This window comes from Nuphar pumila, chromosome 7 (assembly GCF_984573655.1).
Source record: "Nuphar pumila chromosome 7, dmNupPumi1.hap1.1, whole genome shotgun sequence".
NCBI lineage: Eukaryota > Viridiplantae > Streptophyta > Magnoliopsida > Nymphaeales > Nymphaeaceae > Nuphar > Nuphar pumila.
Window position 1 is genome coordinate 17,264,231 of NC_143255.1, and position 21,743 is coordinate 17,285,973.

At 39.8% G+C, this 21,743-nt stretch overlaps 1 protein-coding gene across 1 annotated transcript; it reads left to right on the forward strand.

Moving 5' to 3' along the window:
* The first annotated feature begins 571 nt into the window (after positions 1–571).
* On the forward strand, positions 572–21,207 carry LOC149831319 (translation initiation factor IF-2, chloroplastic-like). Its single transcript, XM_090013816.1, has 12 exons — positions 572–2,481; positions 2,749–2,781; positions 2,906–3,019; positions 3,317–3,466; positions 3,547–3,645; positions 4,263–4,325; positions 4,502–4,657; positions 4,775–4,840; positions 19,401–19,637; positions 19,829–20,104; positions 20,195–20,383; positions 20,697–21,207. Exons 1-12 carry the CDS (start codon positions 982–984, stop codon positions 20,856–20,858), a joined length of 3,045 nt encoding a protein of 1,014 aa, XP_089869942.1. The 5' UTR covers positions 572–981; the 3' UTR covers positions 20,859–21,207.
* The last annotated feature ends 536 nt before the right edge of the window (positions 21,208–21,743 follow it).

The following is a 21,743-nucleotide window of genomic DNA, read 5'->3' on the forward strand; positions in this document are numbered from 1 at the left end:
ACAACAAATCTGTTGTAAACAAATTCTTAAATAGCCTAATAGAGGATGGACAATTACTTGATTCTATGCGAGTGTGTTTAGGCCGGGTGTAGGTTCTTTCGAACCTAATGTCTCATTGTTGTTGCTCTGCTTACCTTCATACATCTGACTCTGGATCAAGGTGGATCCAAGCTCAGTTTTGGTTAGATTTGTGGGTCAAATATATTCAGTTTGAATCTAAATCTAAACTGTTTCTAACATGCAAGCAAATTTGACAAAAAAGTATAGGACGTGATACAATCTTGACTCCCAAGTCCCAATCCACTTAGACCTGTATCCAGATCTGAATCTCTGGACTCAGCCAGCTCCATGATGCAGGTCTGGCTGCCCCTACACATGGAGGGACCCATGTTTTGGATTCAGTTGGCGTCAACTTGTTGCCACAAAAAAAAGGAAAAAGAAAATAAAAAAGAGAAGGTGTAATCACATCCTGAAGAGAGATTTTCAGAGAGAGAAAGTGAGATGAAAACCGTAGAGCGAGAAGGGAAGATCCGAAAACCTTATCACGTACGTCGACAAGGGGCAGCCACACACATAGTAAGATGACGCGTTAATGACTCGTAAAAGCTCATAAACGACATTCGAAACCAAGAGAGATACACAAAGTCTACCCACCCTTTTCAAAATTTCACGTTGGAAACAACCCCTCCTCAAAAATATACGGGAAAAACCCTCAGTTTTCATGGGTATCATCCATCGTCTACGCAACTGGACTCCTGAACACGAGTACCCACAATAAGATTTCGAGGTACGGTTCTTATATACTGTCATTCACTTGGTTGGTGTTCTCTAGATAGTTCAAAGCAGCAAAAAAAAAACAAAACAGAAAATGTCTTTTCTTCCAGGAGTCGAGGTTTGTTGATAGTAATTTTGCGATGGCGTATTGATTTTTCATGTTGGTATTCCTTGGTTGTGCCTTAATTTTTGTTGGTACTTCAAGTCATGGCTTCTCTTGCATCCCTGGCCTCCTTGGGGAGTGCAAGAGTCAATTCTTCAACCAATTTCGATTCTTCTCCCCCATTGAGGATTCCCCTTGTCAGAAGTATTTCCTTAAATCCTAAGTCTCAAAGGTGGTCTTACCTCCCTTCGTGTAAATGTGTGGTTACTACCGATTTTATCACCGAACAAGGGAATTCCTTAACTCATGAACCCAACTTTATGAGTAGCATGGAGAATGATGCTGATCTTGTCCTAAAGCCCTCACCGAAACCCGTTTTGAAGGTTCGTCCCAAGATCGAGCCTGTCATGAATCCAAAGCCTAGGAATTCAGTACCATTGTCAACAAAAATCGATGTAGATGAGCTCCCTAACGGGAAGTCTGGAGAATTAGATGATAAGAACAAGGTTATTGAGTCGCTTGATGAGGTTTTGGAGAAGGCTGAGCGGCTAGAGAGTGCGAGTAAATCGAATACGAGTAAAAATGCGAGGAATGGGAGTGCATCATTGGGTTATAGTAATTCTAGAGAAGCTAATGCATCAAACTCTACATCTATGCGGAAATCAAAGACGCTGAAGAGCGTGTGGCGGAAGGGGAATCCGGTTGCAAGCGTTCAAAAGGTGGTTACCGATTTTCCGAGGCCCAAGGTTGAGCAGGGGCAAAAGAAAGGTGATGTTAGCGAGGTCAATTCTAAGGTGGACGTTGTTGAGAAGAAGAGCAGTGACATTGCTCCAAAAGTTCAGCCTAACTTACAGTCTAAACCAGCTGTTAATCGGGTTCCTGCAATTAAGAGGCCAGTAGTTCTCAAGGATGTTGGTGCCATCCGAAGACCTGCCACTAGGGAGGAAACAGGCAGTTCTATGAAAGCTAAAGACCGAAAGCCGATTTTGGTTGACAAATTTGCTAAGAAGCCGGGTGCTGATCCTCTCATTTCACAAGTTATTTTATCACCTCCAAAGCCAGCCAGAGGCCCAGCTCAATCAAAGACAAAGGATGAGCGAAGGAAGAAGTCCAATGAAGCTAGCGGTTTGAGGAGGCGAATGGTCTTTGATGGCAATGCTGAGGATATAGTGGACGCGAATGAGATTAATGTTTCAATCCCTGGAGCACCAGCGGCGAGGAAAGGGAGGAAATGGAGTAAGGCAAGTCGGAAGGCAGCCCGCTTGCAGGCTGCAAAAGCAGCAGCTCCTATCAAGGTAGACATTCTTGAGATTGGAGAAGAAGGGATGATTACTGAGGATTTAGCTTACAAGCTCGCAGTTAGTGAAGCGGAGATTCTTGGGTATCTGTTCTCAAAAGGGATCAAGATTCCAGTGATGCACACACTAGACAAGGATATGGTTAAGATGGTCTGCAAGGAGTACGATCTAGAAGTTATAGAGTCCGATCCTGTTAAAGTGGAAGATATGGCTAGGAAGAAGGAGATGCTTGATGAAGAAGATTTGGAGAATCTTGAAGTTCGACCGCCAGTGCTGACTATTATGGGACATGTAGATCATGGAAAGGTAACGATGTTCAATTTTTTTTTATCTTTTGGGTCATATTGTTAGCTATATTATTACATGCAATCTTATTATTGCGTTTTCTTTCGTGACACTTTTGAGTTTTGACAAATAAGTGTATATTCCCACATGTACACATGCAGAAACAAACACATATCAAAAGACAGTATTTAGATGTCAAGTTTATACATGAATCCGTTTGTTGATTGTTAGCTATGGTTTTATTCACATTCTAATGGATTTTATGCTTTTTGTGCGCTCCACTCACAGACAACTCTGTTGGACTACATTCGCAAAAGCCGGGTGAGTGGTGCATGTTTTGCTACTCAGTTATTTGGTTTTGCATTTACTAATACCTGTAATATATGTTTTGGGAAGTCCTATTTGCAATATATGGTGTAGAGACTGAATTCTAAAACTTGTACAGGTGACTGCATCTGAAGCAGGTGGAATTACTCAAGGAATTGGAGCTTATAAAGTGCTTGTTCCAATGGATGGAAGGCCTCAGCCTTGTGTTGTTCTTGATACACCAGGGCATGAGGTAATTTTTAGTCGAGCCTTTTGCAGTATTTCATTATGTGGTTCTTTTTATTTTTTGACTTATCATTGTTCTCTCTCTTTGTAAAAGTATCCATTAAAATTTTTTCCTTATCCCTCCTCTTCCCCCCAACCCAACTGTAAAAAAGGTGATTATTTAAACAAGAGAAAGCTGATCTAAAAATCTACTTGTCTTGGCTCTCAAAGCCGAAGCAGCCTTTGGCTGAAGTTTTTCCTATCAAGTTATTGTTTGAACGTATCCATTCTTTTACATCAGTTGTATTTTCATTGTGAAACATAGGCATTCAGTGCAATGAGGGCGCGTGGAGCAAGGGTAACTGACATTGCTATTATTGTGGTGGCTGCTGATGATGGAGTCCGTCCTCAAACAAATGAGGCTATAGCTCATGCTAAAGCTGCAGGAGTTCCCATTGTTATAGCAATAAATAAGGTGCACTATCCTTGTTCAGTGTTTATTTTACCTGTGACCATTAATTGCATCTGTGGTATCCAACTCTTTTCGCCTTTCAGATTGATAAGGAGGGAGCAAATCCCGACAAAGTCATGCAAGAACTTTCATCAATTGGTTTAATGCCAGAGGACTGGGGTGGTGATACCCCAATGGTTCAGGTTAGCTATGAGTTTATCTACTTGAAAATTTTACCTCTGCTGCAATCCATTTATAGATTTAACCCTGTTGTATAAGGCGAGATGATGTTAAGAGTTCATTGGTGTCTGCATCTGCATCTATAGATATCAATCAGGTGGTATATGAGCAAGAGTTGACTTTAGGAAGATCTGTCTCATGCTCTACCTGAGATGCTGTTATACATTCTGTCCAAGTGAAATGAAAGAGAACCAACTTGTCTCTTTTAGTATGTTAATAATTGTGAAACACTATTTGACCTGTAATACAGTCACTAGGTGATTTAAAACAGGAAAATTTTGGCATGGCCAAATGTTTGTCAGTCATTATAATAGCAAAAAATTGGAATCATTTTATAGTTAATGGTAGCTTTCTTAAGAAACTATATTGAATTCATTTTTGTTAGATGGTAAGTATGTTAATTCTTGAGTGCATCGTGACAGAAAACAGAAATTTCTTGATTGCATTGTGTCAAACAACAGAAATACGGTTTTCGGAACTGGTTGCTTTTTCTTTGTCATGATAGCTTTCCCACATATTAGTGTTGTGACTAATGTTTTATATGAAGCTTATGTATATATATATTTCATTTTTCACTCAGATCAGTGCCCTCAAAGGTCAAAACATTGATGAATTATTGGAAACTGTCATGCTTATTGCAGAGGTATGTGGAATTACCAAAATTTCTTTAGATGCATTGCAGATTATGAGCGTTATGATTGTTTAAAATGAATTATTAACTCTATTTTCCTTTCAATGTACTGTCTTTTTAAATTTTCTTGACATTTATTCTCATGTAATCCTTATTATGCTATATACTCTTCTATTACAATTTTGAAGTTGCAAGAGTTGAGGGCCAACCCTCATAGAAATGCAAAAGGCACTGTCGTTGAAGCAGGCTTGCATAAATCAAAAGGACCTGTGGCAACATTTATTGTCCAGAATGGTACCCTTAGAAGAGGAGATGTTGTAGTGTGTGGTGAATCCTTTGGAAAGGTTTGTCATGGTAGCTCTAAGACTTGTTCTTCTTCCACTCTAGTCAGATGGTTGGATATTAGATTCATTAATAAAATGCTTCTTGGAAATGGTTGTCTCCTTCTAAACTATTGGCAGGTAAGAGCATTATTTGATGACACTGGAAGTCGTGTTGATGAAGCTGGGCCATCTATGGCTGTGCAGGTTCTTGTTTTCCCTGTTAATGTCGTGCATTTTCCCCTCTTTTTCTGAAGAATGCCAACATGTTTATTGATTTTTCAAGTTTTTTTTTTTGAGAAAATGTAATTCATTTATAGCATGTATAGAAGCATAAGGGCAGGGTGACGAGAAGTCACCGCAGTACCGTTACAGAGTCATCATAAAAGATAAAAACAGAACAGAAAGGGGAGTAGAACAGGAATAGGGAAACAGCAGGTCATTCAGACCACCCAATGCCACCGTCCCTACTCCAAGAAATGGGATCAGTCCACCGGAACTGCACTCAATTCTGTATGCAGCATGAAACAGAAAGCAACCTCCCCCGCTTGCAGCCTCTATCAGGGCAGCGTGAGGCATGTAGGGTAACAGAAAATCAGAAACCAACATAAGGGGCGTTCCCCTGGAAAAGAAAATCAGATCCTCTAGACGTTGATGCGATTTCCCCCAATCCAATCTGTCATTGTTCCTGGCCACTTTTGATGAGCTCTAGACGTGACCTCCCATCTGAGTCGAGCACAAAGTGATAAATTTGCTTATGCACTGACGTGTTTTGCTGAAAGTATGAGAAAGGATGAAGGGAAAGCGGGGACCTTTCAGAAATCGGCAGCCACTCTTTTCTATATGGCTCCAGTAATGCTTCATTAGTCTTAATAGGGTTACAATAACTTTTTACAAGGACAAAAGTGCCCTGTATTAGTGACACATGTTACATTAGAATACAAAACAAACAAAGCTCGTGAATGGATATGGATCCTTTATCGGATCCATATCCAGTCTATATTCTATATTCCATATTCTAATACCCTCCCTCAAGTTGTGCATGGGAGTAAACCATGTGCAACTTGTTCTTCAGATACCAGAAGCAGTGACTTGTAATACCCTTTGTAAACATATCAGCAACTTGGTCTTCTGAAGGCACATAAACTGGTTCAATCTCTTTGTCGGCTATCTTTTGTCTGATGAAATGTTGATCAATCTCAATATGATTAGTTCGTCTGTGATGAATATGATTGAATGCAATTTGTATAGCACTTCTATTATCACACATAAGTGTCAAATTTGAGATATCCTCTCCCATCTCTGTAAGTAGATGCCTAATTCAGGTCACTTCTGCTGTGGCAGCTGCCATAGATCTATACTCTGTCTCTGTGCTAGATCTTGCCACATCCTTCTGTTTTCTGCTACTCCATGAGACAAGATTTCTCCCAATGAAAACGCAGTATCCTGAAACAGACCTCCTCTCATCTGGATCCCCTGCCCAGTCTGCATCTGTATAGGCCAATATGTCATGTTTTGGTGACTTTCATGAAGATTGAATATATGTGAGTCCATCACCCACTGTTCCTTTTAGATAGCGAAGGATGCGTTTGACAGCTTCCATGTGACCAGTCTTTGGTTCATGCATGAATTGAGATACTTGATTAACAAAATATACAATGTCTGGTCTAGTAAAAGTAAGGTATTGTAGCATACCCACTAAACTGCGATACTTGACTGCATCAATATATAACTCACCATCACAAATACTGAGCTTTTGGTTGACAACACTGGGTGTGGGTAGATGTTTACAATCTGTCATTCCTGCTTTAGTCAGAACATCAAGAGTGTATTTGTATTGGGTTAATGATATTTTTTCATCTTGTCTGTCCACCTCTACACCAAGAAAATATCTCAGCTCCCCAAGGTCTTTTATTTTGAACCGCATACTCAATAAAGCTTTAATTCGTTGAATATGGTCTGGAGCATTACCAGTGATGACAATATCATCAACATATATGAGTAAGAAAATCATTGTGGTTTCGTTCCTGTATATAAACAGAGAATGATCAAGTTGGGAACGAAAGAAACCATGTTTCTGGATTTCTAAGGAGAAGCTTTCAAACCAGGACCTAGAAGCTTGCTTCAAACCATACAAAGCTCTGGTTAATTTGCATACATATTCTTTTGGGCCTCCCTCTGCATAACCTTGAGGTTGCTCCATGTAGACCTCTTCCTTTAAGTCTCCATGAAGGAATGCATTCTTAACATCAAGCTGACTAAGGATCCAGCCATGTTCAATCGCCAGACCAAGGAAACCCATTTGGAACCAACAATATTTTTATCTGGAGGACGACCAACTATCTCCCATGTTTGACACTCATGAAGTGCCTCGATCTTCTCATTCATCGCTTCAATCCATTTGTTGGATTGGATAGCTTGATGAAAACCAAGTGGTTCATCGTGTTTTTCAATTTTGGATAGAAAAATCTGAAAGTCCATAGAAAAGTTGTCATAACTAACTCACTTTTCAATAGGATGCCTTATCCTGCCTGATCTTCTTGGTGCTTCTCTGTTATTAGACAATGCAATGTGTTCTTCAGTAGGTACATTTGTTTGCTCTCTGGGTCTCCTGGTATATACATTACCTTTATATCTCAGACATTCTGTTTGTGATGCATCATCTGAAACTGTCTCACCATGTATGCTTTCAGGAGTCAAAATAGTATGCTCTGCAACATGTGAAATAAGTTAAGCACTAAGCCATGGATCATACCAATTAGCAATTGCACCAATATGTTCACGATTGACGTCTGCTTCTTTTCCCAGAAAACTATTTTCATCAAAAACAACATTTCTGGAAATTCTAATCTCCTTATTGGCAGAATCATAGCACCTGTAACCCTTGTGTTCATCAACATAACCTGCAAATTGACATATAGAGGCTTTGTTATGGAATTTAGTCCTCATAGATTTGTCAATATGTACATAACATGTGCATCCAAAAACTCGTAACTCATTATAATTGGGTTGTGCACCAAAGAGAACATAATAGGGAGATTGATTTTCAAGAATAGGCATAGGAAGACGATTTATCACATGAGTGGCAGTGTGAAAAGCTTCAGTCCAAAGACTAATGGGTAAGTTACTCTCATGTATCATACTCATTGCACTTTCCACAATATGTCTGTGTTTATGTTCAGCAATTCTATTTTGTTGTGGAGTGTACGGGCAAGAAACTCTACGATGCATCCCATTATCTTGGAGAAAATCTAAAAATTCTTTGGAGGAATACTCACCACCTCCATCACATCGGAGAATTTGAATATTTTGAGAGAATTGATTTTTAACATAGGCATGAAAGTGACGGAAAATGAGAAAACCTCTTATTTGTGTTTCATAAAGAATATCCAGGTAAAACGAGAGAAACTGTCAATAAAAGATACATAATATTTACTTCCAGACTATGTCACACGGACTCGGCTAGGGAGGTGCCGCACCCGAGTCGACACGCCCCGACACGGGTGCGGACACGGGTGCGGCCTCGGACACGGCCTGGACTCGGTCAACGCCGAGTCGGACTCGGTCAACGAGTCCAGGCCGAGTCCGTCTTAATTTTGGACTCGGTCAACGTTGACCGAGTCCAAAAATGTCTATTTTTAGTACAAAAAATAAAAAAAAGATCTTTTTATATATTTTTAAAAAATATATATATATATATATAGCATGAGTCTTAAACATTAGGCCCAGAAAAAAAAATTATTCTTAAATATTATCATTTAATTCTCTCTCTCAATCTTAAAAGCTAATAAATTCTCATCCACGAGTACCAACACTTTTCATCCACCAAGTTCTCTCTCTTATAAAAGCTAATAAATTCTCATCCACGAGTAGCAACACTTTCTCATCCACCGAGATCTCTCTCTCTCTCTCTCTTTTTCAAATCTAGCTTTGAAAAATTAAAAGCTTTTAATGCTTTTAATTAATGTTATGAATTTTAGCAAAAGATATTTAATGCATTTACCAGAACATGCTTTTAGTTAATGCTTTTAATTAATACCTTGATGATGTTTTATTCCCATGGTAGCTAAGACTCGGTTGAGTCAATGATAAACTCAGCCTAGTTTGGTTCTAACCCAGTTATACTACTATTTTAACTCAGTTAGTTCAGGATCTGAGACAACTTGGAAGAGTCACGAGCCGAGTCCAAAATTTATATAGACATATGCACACACTGGATATATATATATATATTTTAAATATATATATATATATATATATATATATATATATATATATATATATATATATATATATATATATATATATATATATATATATATATAGCCGAGTCCCCGTGTCCAAAATTTTTAAAATTGCGCCGCACCCGTGTCGCACCCGCACCCGCACCCGCACCCATGTGACATAGCTTCCAGAAGAGGAAGGATTGGGGCTTGGGCCCCAAACATCTGAACATATTATCTCAAAGGGCATGGAGGCTCTTTTATTTATTTGATGAAAATGGAGTACATGACTTTTGCAGACCTGACAACTGGGACATATTTTATCCTTCAATGAATGTGAAACAGACTCTGAAAGAAAACTATTGGACACTAACTTTTCAATAAAGACTTGACCATAATGACCAAGACGAGAATGCCAGAGATCTGACTTATTACATTTGGATGTACTTAGGACGCTTTTAGAGACGAGATCAGACTTGGGCTTTAGGACACTGATGGCTGGATCTTCATTAAAGACATATGTTGAGACTAAGAGGCTTTTAGTAAATAAGTTTTAGAGACTAAGAGGCTTTTAGTAAATAAGTTTTTCTAAACTAGAGGTTATTTGAATCTTAATATTTAATGAGGGACATGGGTGTAATTTTGTTCCTTGGACTATCTCTATTTAATATAGAGATTAGCCCTAATCCAAAGCAATGAGTTTTCTTTTCTCTAAGCAGCCGTCTCTCTCTCTACCCCGATTTCTGTGTTTATTTTCAGAACATCAACATGGTATCAAAGCAGTTGATCTTGGGAGCGTGATCAATCTTCTTCCAAGTTTTGGATGTCGTGATCTATATGGGAGCAACGGTCGTGATCTCTATGCATCTGTGTGCGCATGTTATCGTGGGTCATGAATCTAGGTGCCGAGTTCTCCTTAAAATCCATTTGGGTGTTTGATTTCAGATGTGATTCCCTGCTATATCGTGAAATAATTTTTTTTTTTTAACATGCTGTCGTTGTTAGTGAATCTGAGTGCCGAGTTCCTCTCAGATCTTATTTGGTTGTTCATTTCTCAGAACATAAATATCAGCAGTCGTGGTTCCTACTGTGTCGTGGAATTTTTTTTTGTTTTCTGTTCGTGGAAACAACAGGCTGTGTTCGTGGAACTGAGTTGTTTGATTTCAGACATGATCAGAACTGAATGTTAATATCAGTTCTCTGTTCGTGGATTGTGTTATGGATAATTTTTTTTTCAGTCGTAGCATGAGTGCTGTGAAAACAGAATGTTAACAACAATTTATGTTCGTGGAAGCAGCATGCGTGAGCAACAGGCTGTGTCGGGAAATATTTCTTTTCAGTTGTAGCAGGAGTGCTGTGAAAAACAAATTGTTAACAGCAGTTTAAAAAAAAAAAAGCCGTAGGCGTGATTCCTGTTGTGTGGAAACATATTTTGCTGTGTTGTGAAATTTTGTTGGTACTGTTGCTAGTCGTAGTATTGACTTATGGAAAGTTTTGTTTCAATTAGTACTGCTGCTGTGTGGAAACATTCATTTCAATTAGTACTGCTGTCAAGACTTCATTTCTGGTGTGACAGCTTGTGTAGTTGTGGACTTGCCTGATGTGGGGTTATAACACACGCTATATCGTGTTGGATGTGTGATCTTGATTTGCAACCTATAGCCATCCGTGGTTGAGGTGGAAGGTTTTGGTCAAGTTTCTTTAAAACTATTTTTGAAGTTTGGATCTGAATAGTTGAAGGTCGTGTTTCTCAGATTTCATTGGTGAAGTCAAAACTTGATATAGTCGGGTTCGTAGTTGATTGTGGGTGTGCGCGTGTGGTTGCTCCTGCATTTTGTGAATCAAGCCAATTAGTTTATATTATGGCTCAAGTGGTTAAATCAGATGCAAATTCCTCCAATGATTATGTAACTCTTAGCAGGGCTGAATATGACGAGCTCCTTGCTTTACGATCATGCACTTCGAAGTCTTCTGTTGCGGAGGTTGTGTGCTCGACAGGTAATGGCCTATCTGGTCAAGGTGATAGGTGGATCATTGATTCTGGAGCCTCTGGTCACTTGTGCGGAAATTCGAGTAATTTTTTGAGTTTAAAACCTGTGACTGGTCAAAAAGGGATACGTCTTGCTGATGGTAGCTCTTCCTCAATTGTAGGGCAGGGAAACATGTTTATTACCCCTACTCTTCAATTGTCGCATGTTCTTCACGCTCCTTCGTTTCCACAGAATTTATTATCCGTCAATCGAATGACAAAAGATTTGAATTGTAGAGTGATTTTTGATCCTATGGGGTGCACCTTTCAGGACTTGCTGACGGGGAGAAGGATTGGTGGCAGCTATGAGGAAGGTGGTCTGTATTACCTACACCAACCAGAAGTTTCGGCCTATTCTGCTGTTACATCATCCTCAAGTCCTCTATTGTGGCATCATCGTTTGGGTCACCTTCCAGTGACAAAACTTCGTCGTGTCATTCCTCATATACCTCCCTCAGTTTCTTTTCAGTGTGAAACATGTCAATTGGGAAAACATTGTCGAAGCTCTTTCCCTTCTAGTCAGAGTCCGTCAAGTCAAGGATTGTTTGATCTTCTTTATGTCGATGTGTGGGGTCCGAGTAGGATTCCGAATAGGTCTCAGTGTCGTTATTATCTAGTTATTGTTGATGACTTCTCAAGGTTATCGTGGGTGTTCATGTTAAAAGATCGGTCTTAAGGTCCTGTCATTCTTAAATCTTTAATTGCAGAGATAAAAACTCAATTTGATGTTTGTGTTAAAATTATTCACACTGATAATGCTCTTGAGTTCAAATCCAAAGACTTACTTCAATTCTATTCTGTTAATGGGATTCAACCTCAATTTACATGCCCCCATACCTCCTAGCAAAATGGGGTGGCTGAGAGGAAACATAGACAAATCCTTAATGTTGCTCGGTGCCTTATGATTCAATCCAATATGCCTGCTTCATACTGGGGCGATGCGGTTTTGACAGCCGGTTTTCTTATAAATCGCATGCCATCAAGCTCTGTAGAAGATCAAATCCCTATTCAAATTCTTCATCCAGAGGCTCCTCTCTTCCCTATCCCCCCTAATGTTTTTGGATGTGTGTGTTTTGTGCATAAGCTAGGTCCGGATCGAGATAAACTTGCTGCGCAGTCTATTAAATGTGTTTTCCTTCGGTATCCTAAGAACCAAAAAGGATATCGTTGCTACGACCCTATATCTCATAAAGAGTATGTTAGTGCGGACGTTACCTTCTTTGAGTCTATTGCTTATTTTTCAAGTACTACTCCAAGACTACAAGAGAGCCTTGGTGATATCCTTCCTCTGCCGATTCCTCCCTTTCCGTTAGAGTCGCTTTCTCCTCAGTTCTTGGTTCCAACGTCGGGTGTGTCTCGCTTCCGAAACCCTCCCATAGTATACACTCACAGGGTACCTCCTACCTCCATGCCGCCATCACCTCCTTCTCCTCAGGTAAGTATTTCTGAGCAAACTCTTGTCCCTACATCTGATGCTGATCTTCCCATTGCTTTGCGTAAGGGAAAGAGACAGTGCACTCTTTATCCCATCTTGCAATTTGTATCAGAAGCTAATCTTGGGGCATCTATGAAGAATTTTATTTCTGCTCTGTCTGCCTCCTCTGTTTCGCTTCATCACAGTCAAGCTCTAGTAGACTCCAACTGGATGCAGGCTATGCGTGATGAGATGGATGCCCTATGGTCTCAAGGCACTTGGGACTTGGTTGATCCTCCCACAGATGCAGATATTGTAGGCTGCAAATGGGTATATAGCATTAAATATAACTCGGATGGGTCGATTGAACGATACAAAGCCCGGTTGGTTGCAAAAGGCTAACACTCAGACTTATGGTGTTGACTTTTTTGAAACTTTCTCCCCAGTTGCTCGTCTTGGCACTATTCGTCTCGTTCTTTATGTTGCTGTGCACCATGAATGACCCCTGTTTCAGTTGGATGTCAAGAATGACTTTTTGTATGGGGATTTGCATGAAACTGTCTACATGCAACAACCCCCAGGCTTCGAGGTTCAGGGAGAGTGTCAGAAGGTGTGCAAGTTGAAGAAGGCTATTTATGGCCTGAAGCAGAGTCCGCGGGCATGGTTTCACAAATTATTTGAGGTAATGTCGAGCTTTGGATTTGTCAGGTCAGCTTCAGATCACTCCTTGTTTATCAAGAAAACCAGTGCTGGAATTGTTGTTATGGTGGTATATGTCGATGACATCATATTAACAGGGAGCAGTGCCGAAGATATTTCTGCAACAAAAGATCATCTTCAGAAGCACTTTGTTACTAAAGATTTTGGTCACCTTCGATATTTTCTGGGTATCGAGGTTGCAAGAAACAGAGAGGGCTTAGTGTTGTCTTAAAGAAAGTATGTGTTGGACTTATTAAAAGAGATTGGAATGCTAGGAGCTAAGCTAAGCTAATATTCCAATGGATCCCAAAACTCATATGTTCGATGAGAAGTTTGACTATGTGGATAGTGCCAACTTTAGATCCTTGGTGGGTAAGTTGCTATATGTGACTGTTACTAGATCTGACATTTCATTAGCTGTGAGTAAAATCAGTCAGTTCATGGAAAAACCTACAAAAGTTCACTGGGATGCAGCTATGATGGTTCTTCGGTACTTAAAGGCATCTCCTGGTAAAGGTCTGTTGTTTAAACGAAATCCATCTTTGAACGTTGTTGCTTACACTGACGCAGATTATGCAGGATCTGTTGAAGATAGGAAGTCAGCATCTGGATTTTGTGTGTTTGTGGGAGGAAATCTTGTTACCTGGAGGAGTAAGAAACAAACCGTTGTAGCCAGGTCGAGTGCTGAATTTGAATACCGAGCAATGACCCAGACTGCAGCTGAGATTATGTGGGTAAAATCAGTCTTGACCGAGCTTCAGGAGAAAGTATCCCTACCTATGTTGATGATGTGTGACAATAGGGCTGCTACATATATTGCCAACAACCCATTGTTTCATGAAATGACTAAACATATTGAAGTTGACTGTCACTATGTTCGCGACTTGGTTCAGGCTGGGTATATCTGCACCGATCATGTATCTTCCGAAGATCAAGTAGCTGATGTTTTTACCAAAGCCCTGGCGAGACCAAATTTCTCAAAATGTTGTGACAAACTGAGCATGATTGATATCTATGCTCCAGCTTGAGGGGGAGTGTTGAGACTAAGAGGCTTTTAGTAAACAAGTTTTTGAGACTAAGAGGCTTTTAGTAAATAAGTTTTTCTAAACTAGAGGTTATTTGAATCTTAATATTTAATGAGGGACCTAGGTGTAATTTTGTTCCTTGGACTATCTCTATTTAATATAGAGATTAGCCCTAATCCAAAGCAATGAGTTTTCTTTTCTCTAAGCAGTCGTCTCTCTCTCTCTCTCTTCCTCTCTCTACCCCGATTTCTGTGTTTATTTTCAGAACATCAACAACATACATGTCTCCACGTCGCTCTTCTTTAGCGAACATCTCCTTCGTTTGAAGATCCTTGACAAAGACAGAAGTAGAAGGAATAGATGACTCAGACAAAGGAATGAGGACGTTGCCTATGTTTGAAATAGGGTGGTGAGTCCCATCTCCAGTTACAATATTAGATTTTCCAAAATAGGGAGTTAAAGTAGAGAACTTACCTGCATTGCCAGTGACATGGGTTGCTGCCCCAGAGTCAACATACCATATTCCATCATCATTTTGCTTCAGATTCAAGTTGGCCATTGCAGATAGTAGAAGATCCTTAGCATCATCACTGACCCGAAATGTACCTGCAGTTCCTGATGTACCAACAATTCTAGTGTTTTGCATTCTATTTCGATTTTGTGGGTTGAACCAACAGTTGGCTTTGATGTGACCTCGTTTGTTACACTGATAGCATGTGGGAACATTCTTTGAAAAACTGATAGTGGAATTTGGTGTAGGTAGTAACCCACGTTCACCCTGCATTGGATTTCCCTTGCCTCTGCCACGTCCTCCTCGTGCATGATCAACTATCACTCCTGTGGCAAAAACCTCATGCGTAGATGATTGTCTTGTTGAAGCTTCAGACATGCTTTTCAGTGTCATCTCATACTCAAAGAGTTTCACGCGTAATTCCTCAAAACTGAGCAACGTAGGCAAGCATAATAAGGATGTAACAAGAACATGATATTTTGAACCTAGTGCATTCAGTGTCTGCTGCACTTTTTCTTTATCTGACACTAGATACCCAACCATGGCTAATTGATCAGTGATGCTTTTGACTTTATTTAAGAATTCAATAATGCTTATTGCACCTTTTTTTAACATCTGAAATTCGCGTTTAAGAAACAACACTTTAGCCTCTGATATTTGAGAGTAGGTCTGAGCTAAAGCCTCCCACAAAACTTTGGATGTGCAATCATTAGGAATGAAAATCAAGACTTCTTGTGACAATGTGGAAGTGATGTACGCGACGAGGGCCTGATCGCGCTTCATCCAAGTAACAAACGCAGGGTTGCGAATAATATTCGGCAATCCTCCATCCTCTTTGGTTTCAGTTGTGAAAAATTCTGAAGGCATTGGAGTGGATTCATCCAAGTGACCGGAAAGATCTTGACTCCGAATAAAAGGAGCAATCTGCCTTTTCCAAATCAGATAGTTGTTGGTAGTTAGCTTTTTTGAAACTAATTGCCCCAGGAAGCTGGAAGAGAGACCTAAATTGGCTGAAGTATCCATTAGTAGATTTGTTGACAGGAATTGAAACGAAAGACACTAGTAGCTGATACTAGTCTGTTTTATCACAAACTGACAGTGTTGACAGAATATGTTGGGACAGGTGTGACAAAATATGTTGGGACATCAGTAACGTCGATCTGGTCTTTCGCAAGAGAGAATGAAACCATATCAGTAACGTGATATATAGAAACAAAGATTTTTTTTTGCGAGAAACAAAAATAAATGAATGTTTTAGGATAGGCGTGACAGGCAAAACCCAGATCAGCAGAAATGTGAAGCTGGTCTTTCGCCGGAAAGAGTGGAACCAGATTCACTCAGGCAGGGACTCGGGTTTATGAAACTAGAAGAGAGCTCGACCTTTACATGGAAGAAAGGAGGCAAAAAAAAATGTTTCAGATCTGAATATGTTTCAGATCTGCGACAGAGAGGTTCAACAAAGAAAAAATAAAAGAAGTAGAAGAATAAACCAAGATGCTGAAATGTAATTTTATTTCAGATCGGTGGAAACATATAGCAGATCTGAAAATATTTCAGATCTGTGATAGAAATCCAAAGAAGACTGACGATAAAAGAATAAGAAGGCAAAAGGAGTTGAGGAATCTGCTGGTAGATGATGACGACAGGAAGGAAATACGATAAAGGAGATGAGAGACCTGTTGGCAAGAGGATACCTGGAGAGGAACGAGACCTGTTGGCAAGAGGATAACTGGAGAGGAACGAGACCTGTTGGCAGAAGAATGAGACCTGTTGGCAGCAAAGAGAAGTAAGAAAAGTCGACTTTTACGTCGACTGAGCAAAGCTTTTCACACCCATAAGTTTTGTTGTTTGTTGACGGCAAGGAGAAGTCGATCTTCACGTCGACTGAGCAAAGCTTTTCACACCCAGAAGATCCGCTGCTCTGATACCATGATAAATTTGCTTATGCACTGACGTGTTCTGCTGAAAGTATGAGAAAGGATGAAGGGAAAGGGGAGACCTTTCAGAAATCGGCAGCCACTCTTTTCTATATGGCTCCAGTAATGCTTCATTAGTCTTAATAGGGTTACAATAACTTTTTACAAGGACAAAAGTGCCCTGTATTAGTAACACATGTTACATTAGAATACAAAACAAACAAAGCTCGTGAATGGATATGGATCCTTTATCGGATCCATATCCACTCCATATTCCATATTCTAATACAAAGTTCAGTGTGATCAGTCCTAATATCTCAAAACCGACGATGATTCCTTTCGGACCAGATTAGCTTCCAAGCTGAAAAAACCCAAACTCTCCAGATAAACTTCCATTTCTTACCATGCCAAGTGAAATGTGATGCAACTGCAATATCCCTAGGGAAATTGAGGTCATCCCCATGAAGATTAACATCCCCCCAGGCCTGGTTCAACAAGGTTCTAAAAGATACACAGTCCCAAAACAGGTGGGAAAGCGTCTCCTCCTGTTTACCACATAGATCACACCTGCTTGCAAGGTGACAACCACGATGCTTCAATCTGATTTCAGTGTTGATCCACCCATGTATGATTTGCCAGGCCATGAGTGAACCCCAAAGCGGTAAGCCTCCCCTGCATAGCGCCTTCTGCGGCAGCCATTGCATAGTCGGGGCAGACAACGCCAAGTAGAGAGATGGTGTCTTGTGAACACCATCACTAGTGAACCTCTACTTCGCCTCATCTTCCCTTTGAGGAAGCAAATGATGCGTAACTTGGCTGATGAGAGCAGACCACTGATCCAATACTAAATCTGAAGGGTTTCTTCGTAATAGCAAGTCCCAAGTGGCTTTAGATGGCAACCATACTTCGATAACCCGGGCATACCTTCTTCTTGTGGCGTCGTATAGGTTAGGAAATGCATCCCTAAGCCATCCGTCGCCCCACCAAGAGTCCTGCCAACCATTCCCTACCTCAACCCGAATGCCATGACAAAAGTCCTCAAGAACCGTGACCCACCACTTCCAAACACCCGGTTCCCTTTTTCAATTTCGATTTTCTGACCAGTTAGAGGGCCACCCATTTAAATCATACTTCTCAATGAATATTGCCGCAATTCTACCTTCTTTTTTGCAAATTAATCATAACCATTTTGCCAAAAGTGCCTTGTTGAATTTATGCAAATTGTGTATCCCCAAACCATCAAGCTGAAGGAGTTGAGCCATTGTGTGCCAACTCACCAAGGAAGTATATGAGCCATTGTTTTTCCGACCAAATGAATCTCTGAAAGAGTTTAGTAAATCTTTTTTCCACCTTGTTAGGGATTTTAAAAATCTGCATGAAGTGTAACAACATAGGAGTAATGTTGAACCTTACCAAATTAATGCGATATGCCCTTGATAATAGGCGGGTATCACAATTCTGAACCTTGTCGGTGACCCTGTCCTCTAATTCACTCTAATGTAGCTCCCTTGAAATACCTAAATGCAAAGGTAAGTCAAGGTACTTCATGAGTAGTGAACCAGCCCCACATTCAAATATGGAAGATGTCATCCTTTGCGTCTCCCCATTGGGGTCATTCAATACCAATATTTGACTTTTAGCACCATTCATATGTAACCCAGAAATATCAGTAAAACATCTAAGAATAATCCATAAAACCCATAAATTATGTTCCGATGCTTCGCCAAACACCAAGAGGTCATCGGCAAAGAGAAGATGAGACATCAAAACATTAACCTATAAATTTGCCCTGCTCCTCTGCCGAAGAAAGCATAACAGAGAGAGCCTCCATTGCCAAAATAAAGAGTAATTGTGAGAGAGGGTCTCCCTGGCGCAACCCCCTCTTGGGTTTGAAGAAATCACCTCTATCCCCATTAATGGACACCTCCATGGAGGAGGCAGAGAGCAAACCTTCAATCCAAGAGAGCCATTTTCCACCCAATCCCAGTTTATCCATACAGTTCAAAAGAAAGCGTCAATTGAAAGAGTCAAAAGCCTTCTCCAAATCAATTTTCAAAATAAAGGAGTTCTTACCAGAGGTCTTCATGAACAACTAGAAAACCACTGGTAAGAAATCCTTTATTTTGAAAATTAAGGAGCTCTAAATTGTCACTTCTGAATTATATTAAGGATTTCTGCTAATGTCAAATGGCAAATGCAAGTATCTTGACATTAATTTAGAATGGCTTAGTGGCCTTTGATTTTGTGGGAGTGCCTTCAGAGGCTGGATTGGTCTTGCCTTTCAGGCACAGTATTCTGCTTTTTGCTCTAGTATTTGGTCCATCATGTTGAAACTGTTCCTTTGTTTCTCTGAAGCAAGAAACAGTTCCTGTAGTTATTTTTAGAAAAGCAGAACACTTCTTAATTTGAACTGCTTTTAGATGTATACAACAGAAACATGATTACTGGCCACGTGTTTTTTTCTACAGTTAGCTAGTTTTAATTTGGGTTATTTGTATTACAGCTAGCGTTATCATCATCATTGTCGTTTATGTTCATAGTTTTGACAACAGTGAGCATTAAAATCCTGAATATGCTATGCCACACGGATACTCCATTTTCACTTCCTTACTGTATCCCTTTATATATTAGTTATGTTGGAAAACTTCATGAAAATGGCAGTATCCCATATCCACAGCCATATCCATGTGCATAGTGGATATGCAAACATGTTCAACCCAGCAATCAGTATGCAGAAAATTGCTATACGGCCTCTTTGCTTAGCAGCTGACCAAACAATTAAAAATGCATCCATGAAAACATGTAGCAGTAGTATCTCCAATTGTTAACTGTAAATCTGGGGTGGAGTCCACACTAAAATGAATGGAATAATCTTGGAGAGAGTTTAGTTGTGAATACCTGCTGAATATGTTTGTTAAATTCACCTAATGAGTTTTACTTGCTACCACAGGTTATTGGATTGAACAATGTTCCAATTGCTGGTGATGAATTTGAAGTTGTTGATTTCCTTAATATTGCACGTGAAAGAGCAGAAGCATGTGCTGAGTCACTATGGAGTGAAAGAATATCTTCTAAGGCTGGGGAGGGAAAAGTCACTCTTTCTTCCCTTGCCTCTGCAGTATCAGCTGGCAAGCAAGCTGGGCTAGATATGCACCAATTGAACATAATCATGAAAGTTGATGTGCAGGTTTGTACTTAGAATTGCCAATGGCATAATGCATACCGTTTTTGACAATATGATTGTGACAGTTATTGTGCTGGGAGATTGACTTTTTTATTACCATCAAATTCAAATTGCCTAACCAACTTTGTAGTCCTCTTCTACAATAAACAAATGTAAACTTTCTAATTTCCAACTAATGTTTTTCACTGTTACAGGGATCTATCGAGGCCATCAGGCAAGCTCTTCAAGTGCTTCCGCAGGATAATGTCACCTTAAAGTTCCTATTGCAGGCAGCTGGGGATGTGAACACTAGTGATGTTGATCTTGCCGTTGCTAGTAAAGCAATTATAGTAGGATTCAATGTTGGAGTCTCAGGTTCTGTGAAGAAACATGCAGAAAACAAAGGTATTGAAGTGAGATTGTATAAAATCATCTATGAACTTATTGATGACATGCGGAATGCAATGGAAGGACTTCTGGAGCTTGTTGAGGTATACCAAGTAAAAAGTTTGCAAGTCTGTTCTTTAACAGTGCTAAGATTATGTTGAAAATGTTATTGCTGATCTGTATTGGTTTGGTAGGAACAAATACCAATAGGATCTGCAAATGTGAGGGCTGTATTTAGCAGTGGTAGTGGGCGGGTTGCTGGATGTATGGTCAAGGAAGGAAAAGTAGTGAAGGGTTGTGGTGTCCGTATTGTTCGAAAAGGGAAAACCGTCTATACCGGTGTTCTTGATTCTTTGAGGAGAGTGAAGGAACTTGTCAAAGAGGTATGATTTCATGTCCATCCATCATTTATGTTATGTTCGATCTGTCATTTAGAATTGCTTGTGTCAGCCTTCCTACTTGCCGAATTATGGTTAACCAGGAATTTCCATGGTTCCTCTAATTCCATTATAATGTTAGATGGTTTTCTTGGTTGACATTTTGTCTTCTTCAATATGCGCATGTAATCCAATACAAAGTCAGATCAGCAAAAGCATTGGAAATGCTTTGACCAACATAATTTTGTCCGTTTCTTGCTTCCTCGACTATGCTGTTAGTTTGTTGGAGATTTCTCCTTATTTTCTTCTATTCGGACAGGTTAATGCTGGGTTAGAATGTGGTATTGGTGTAGAAGATTTCGATGATTGGGAGGTTGATGATGTAATTGAGGCTTTCAGCACAGTGCAGAAGCAGCGAACCCTTGAAGAGGCATCAGCTTCTGTTGCGGCTGCATTGGCTGGTTCTGGAATAGATTTTTAAGCTCGAAAAGAATACTTACCCGCTGTAAGCTAAATTCATTTCATACATGCTGCTTCATCACTGGCTGATGAAAATACAGAAATTCTTTTCCGGTTTTGGAGGTGTTTTGCATTTTGATCTCTCAAGTCCACTCTGCTTCCGAGCTATGCGCCAGGTTTTATGCTGATGTATATAATTCTCGGGTATCAGCATTGTAAAGAATGTTTCTTCATTTGATTTGGATGTCGGAAAGTTCAGTGACTACCACATTGTAACTGTTAGAAAGATTAGTTGACGAGTTCCATTTCTGATGCCAGATAACTTTTCCTCTAAGATTGCCTTATAAAGAATCACGATTATTTTTGGTTAAGTCGTTCAATTGCAATCACACTCCAGAAAATTGCAGACCATCAAGGTATTGCCCTAATTGTTTCAAGCTCTAGCGTATTGGTATTTGCAGCAGTTGTTCTGGAAACAGGGTAAGCACTCACCATAAATTATCGCCATTTCCCTAGCTGTCTGTCGATCTCATGCACGAATTCCAATTCAAAGCTGATTTCTTGTGTAATAAAAAAAACGAGTTTCAATCTCGCTGGTTTCTTTGTCTAAGCAGATGGTTATACTCAGTGCAACCATTCATGGTCATCTTCTATCACAGTACTCTGTTTATGGGAGAATATGATGATGAAAAGAAAAGCTAATGCGGCACTTAATTCCTTTTAGTCATGCGCAGTCACCAATATCTGGAGCGGTTTCTCAATTTAGCAATATTTCAAGGTATTTCCATAAGTTTTGAATATTGGATATTTCAAGGTATTTCCATAAGTTTTGAATCTTGGTACTTTTGAAAAACATAAAACATTTTTCAGTAGTGTAAAAGATGTCCGAAGCGTTTTTGAAACATAA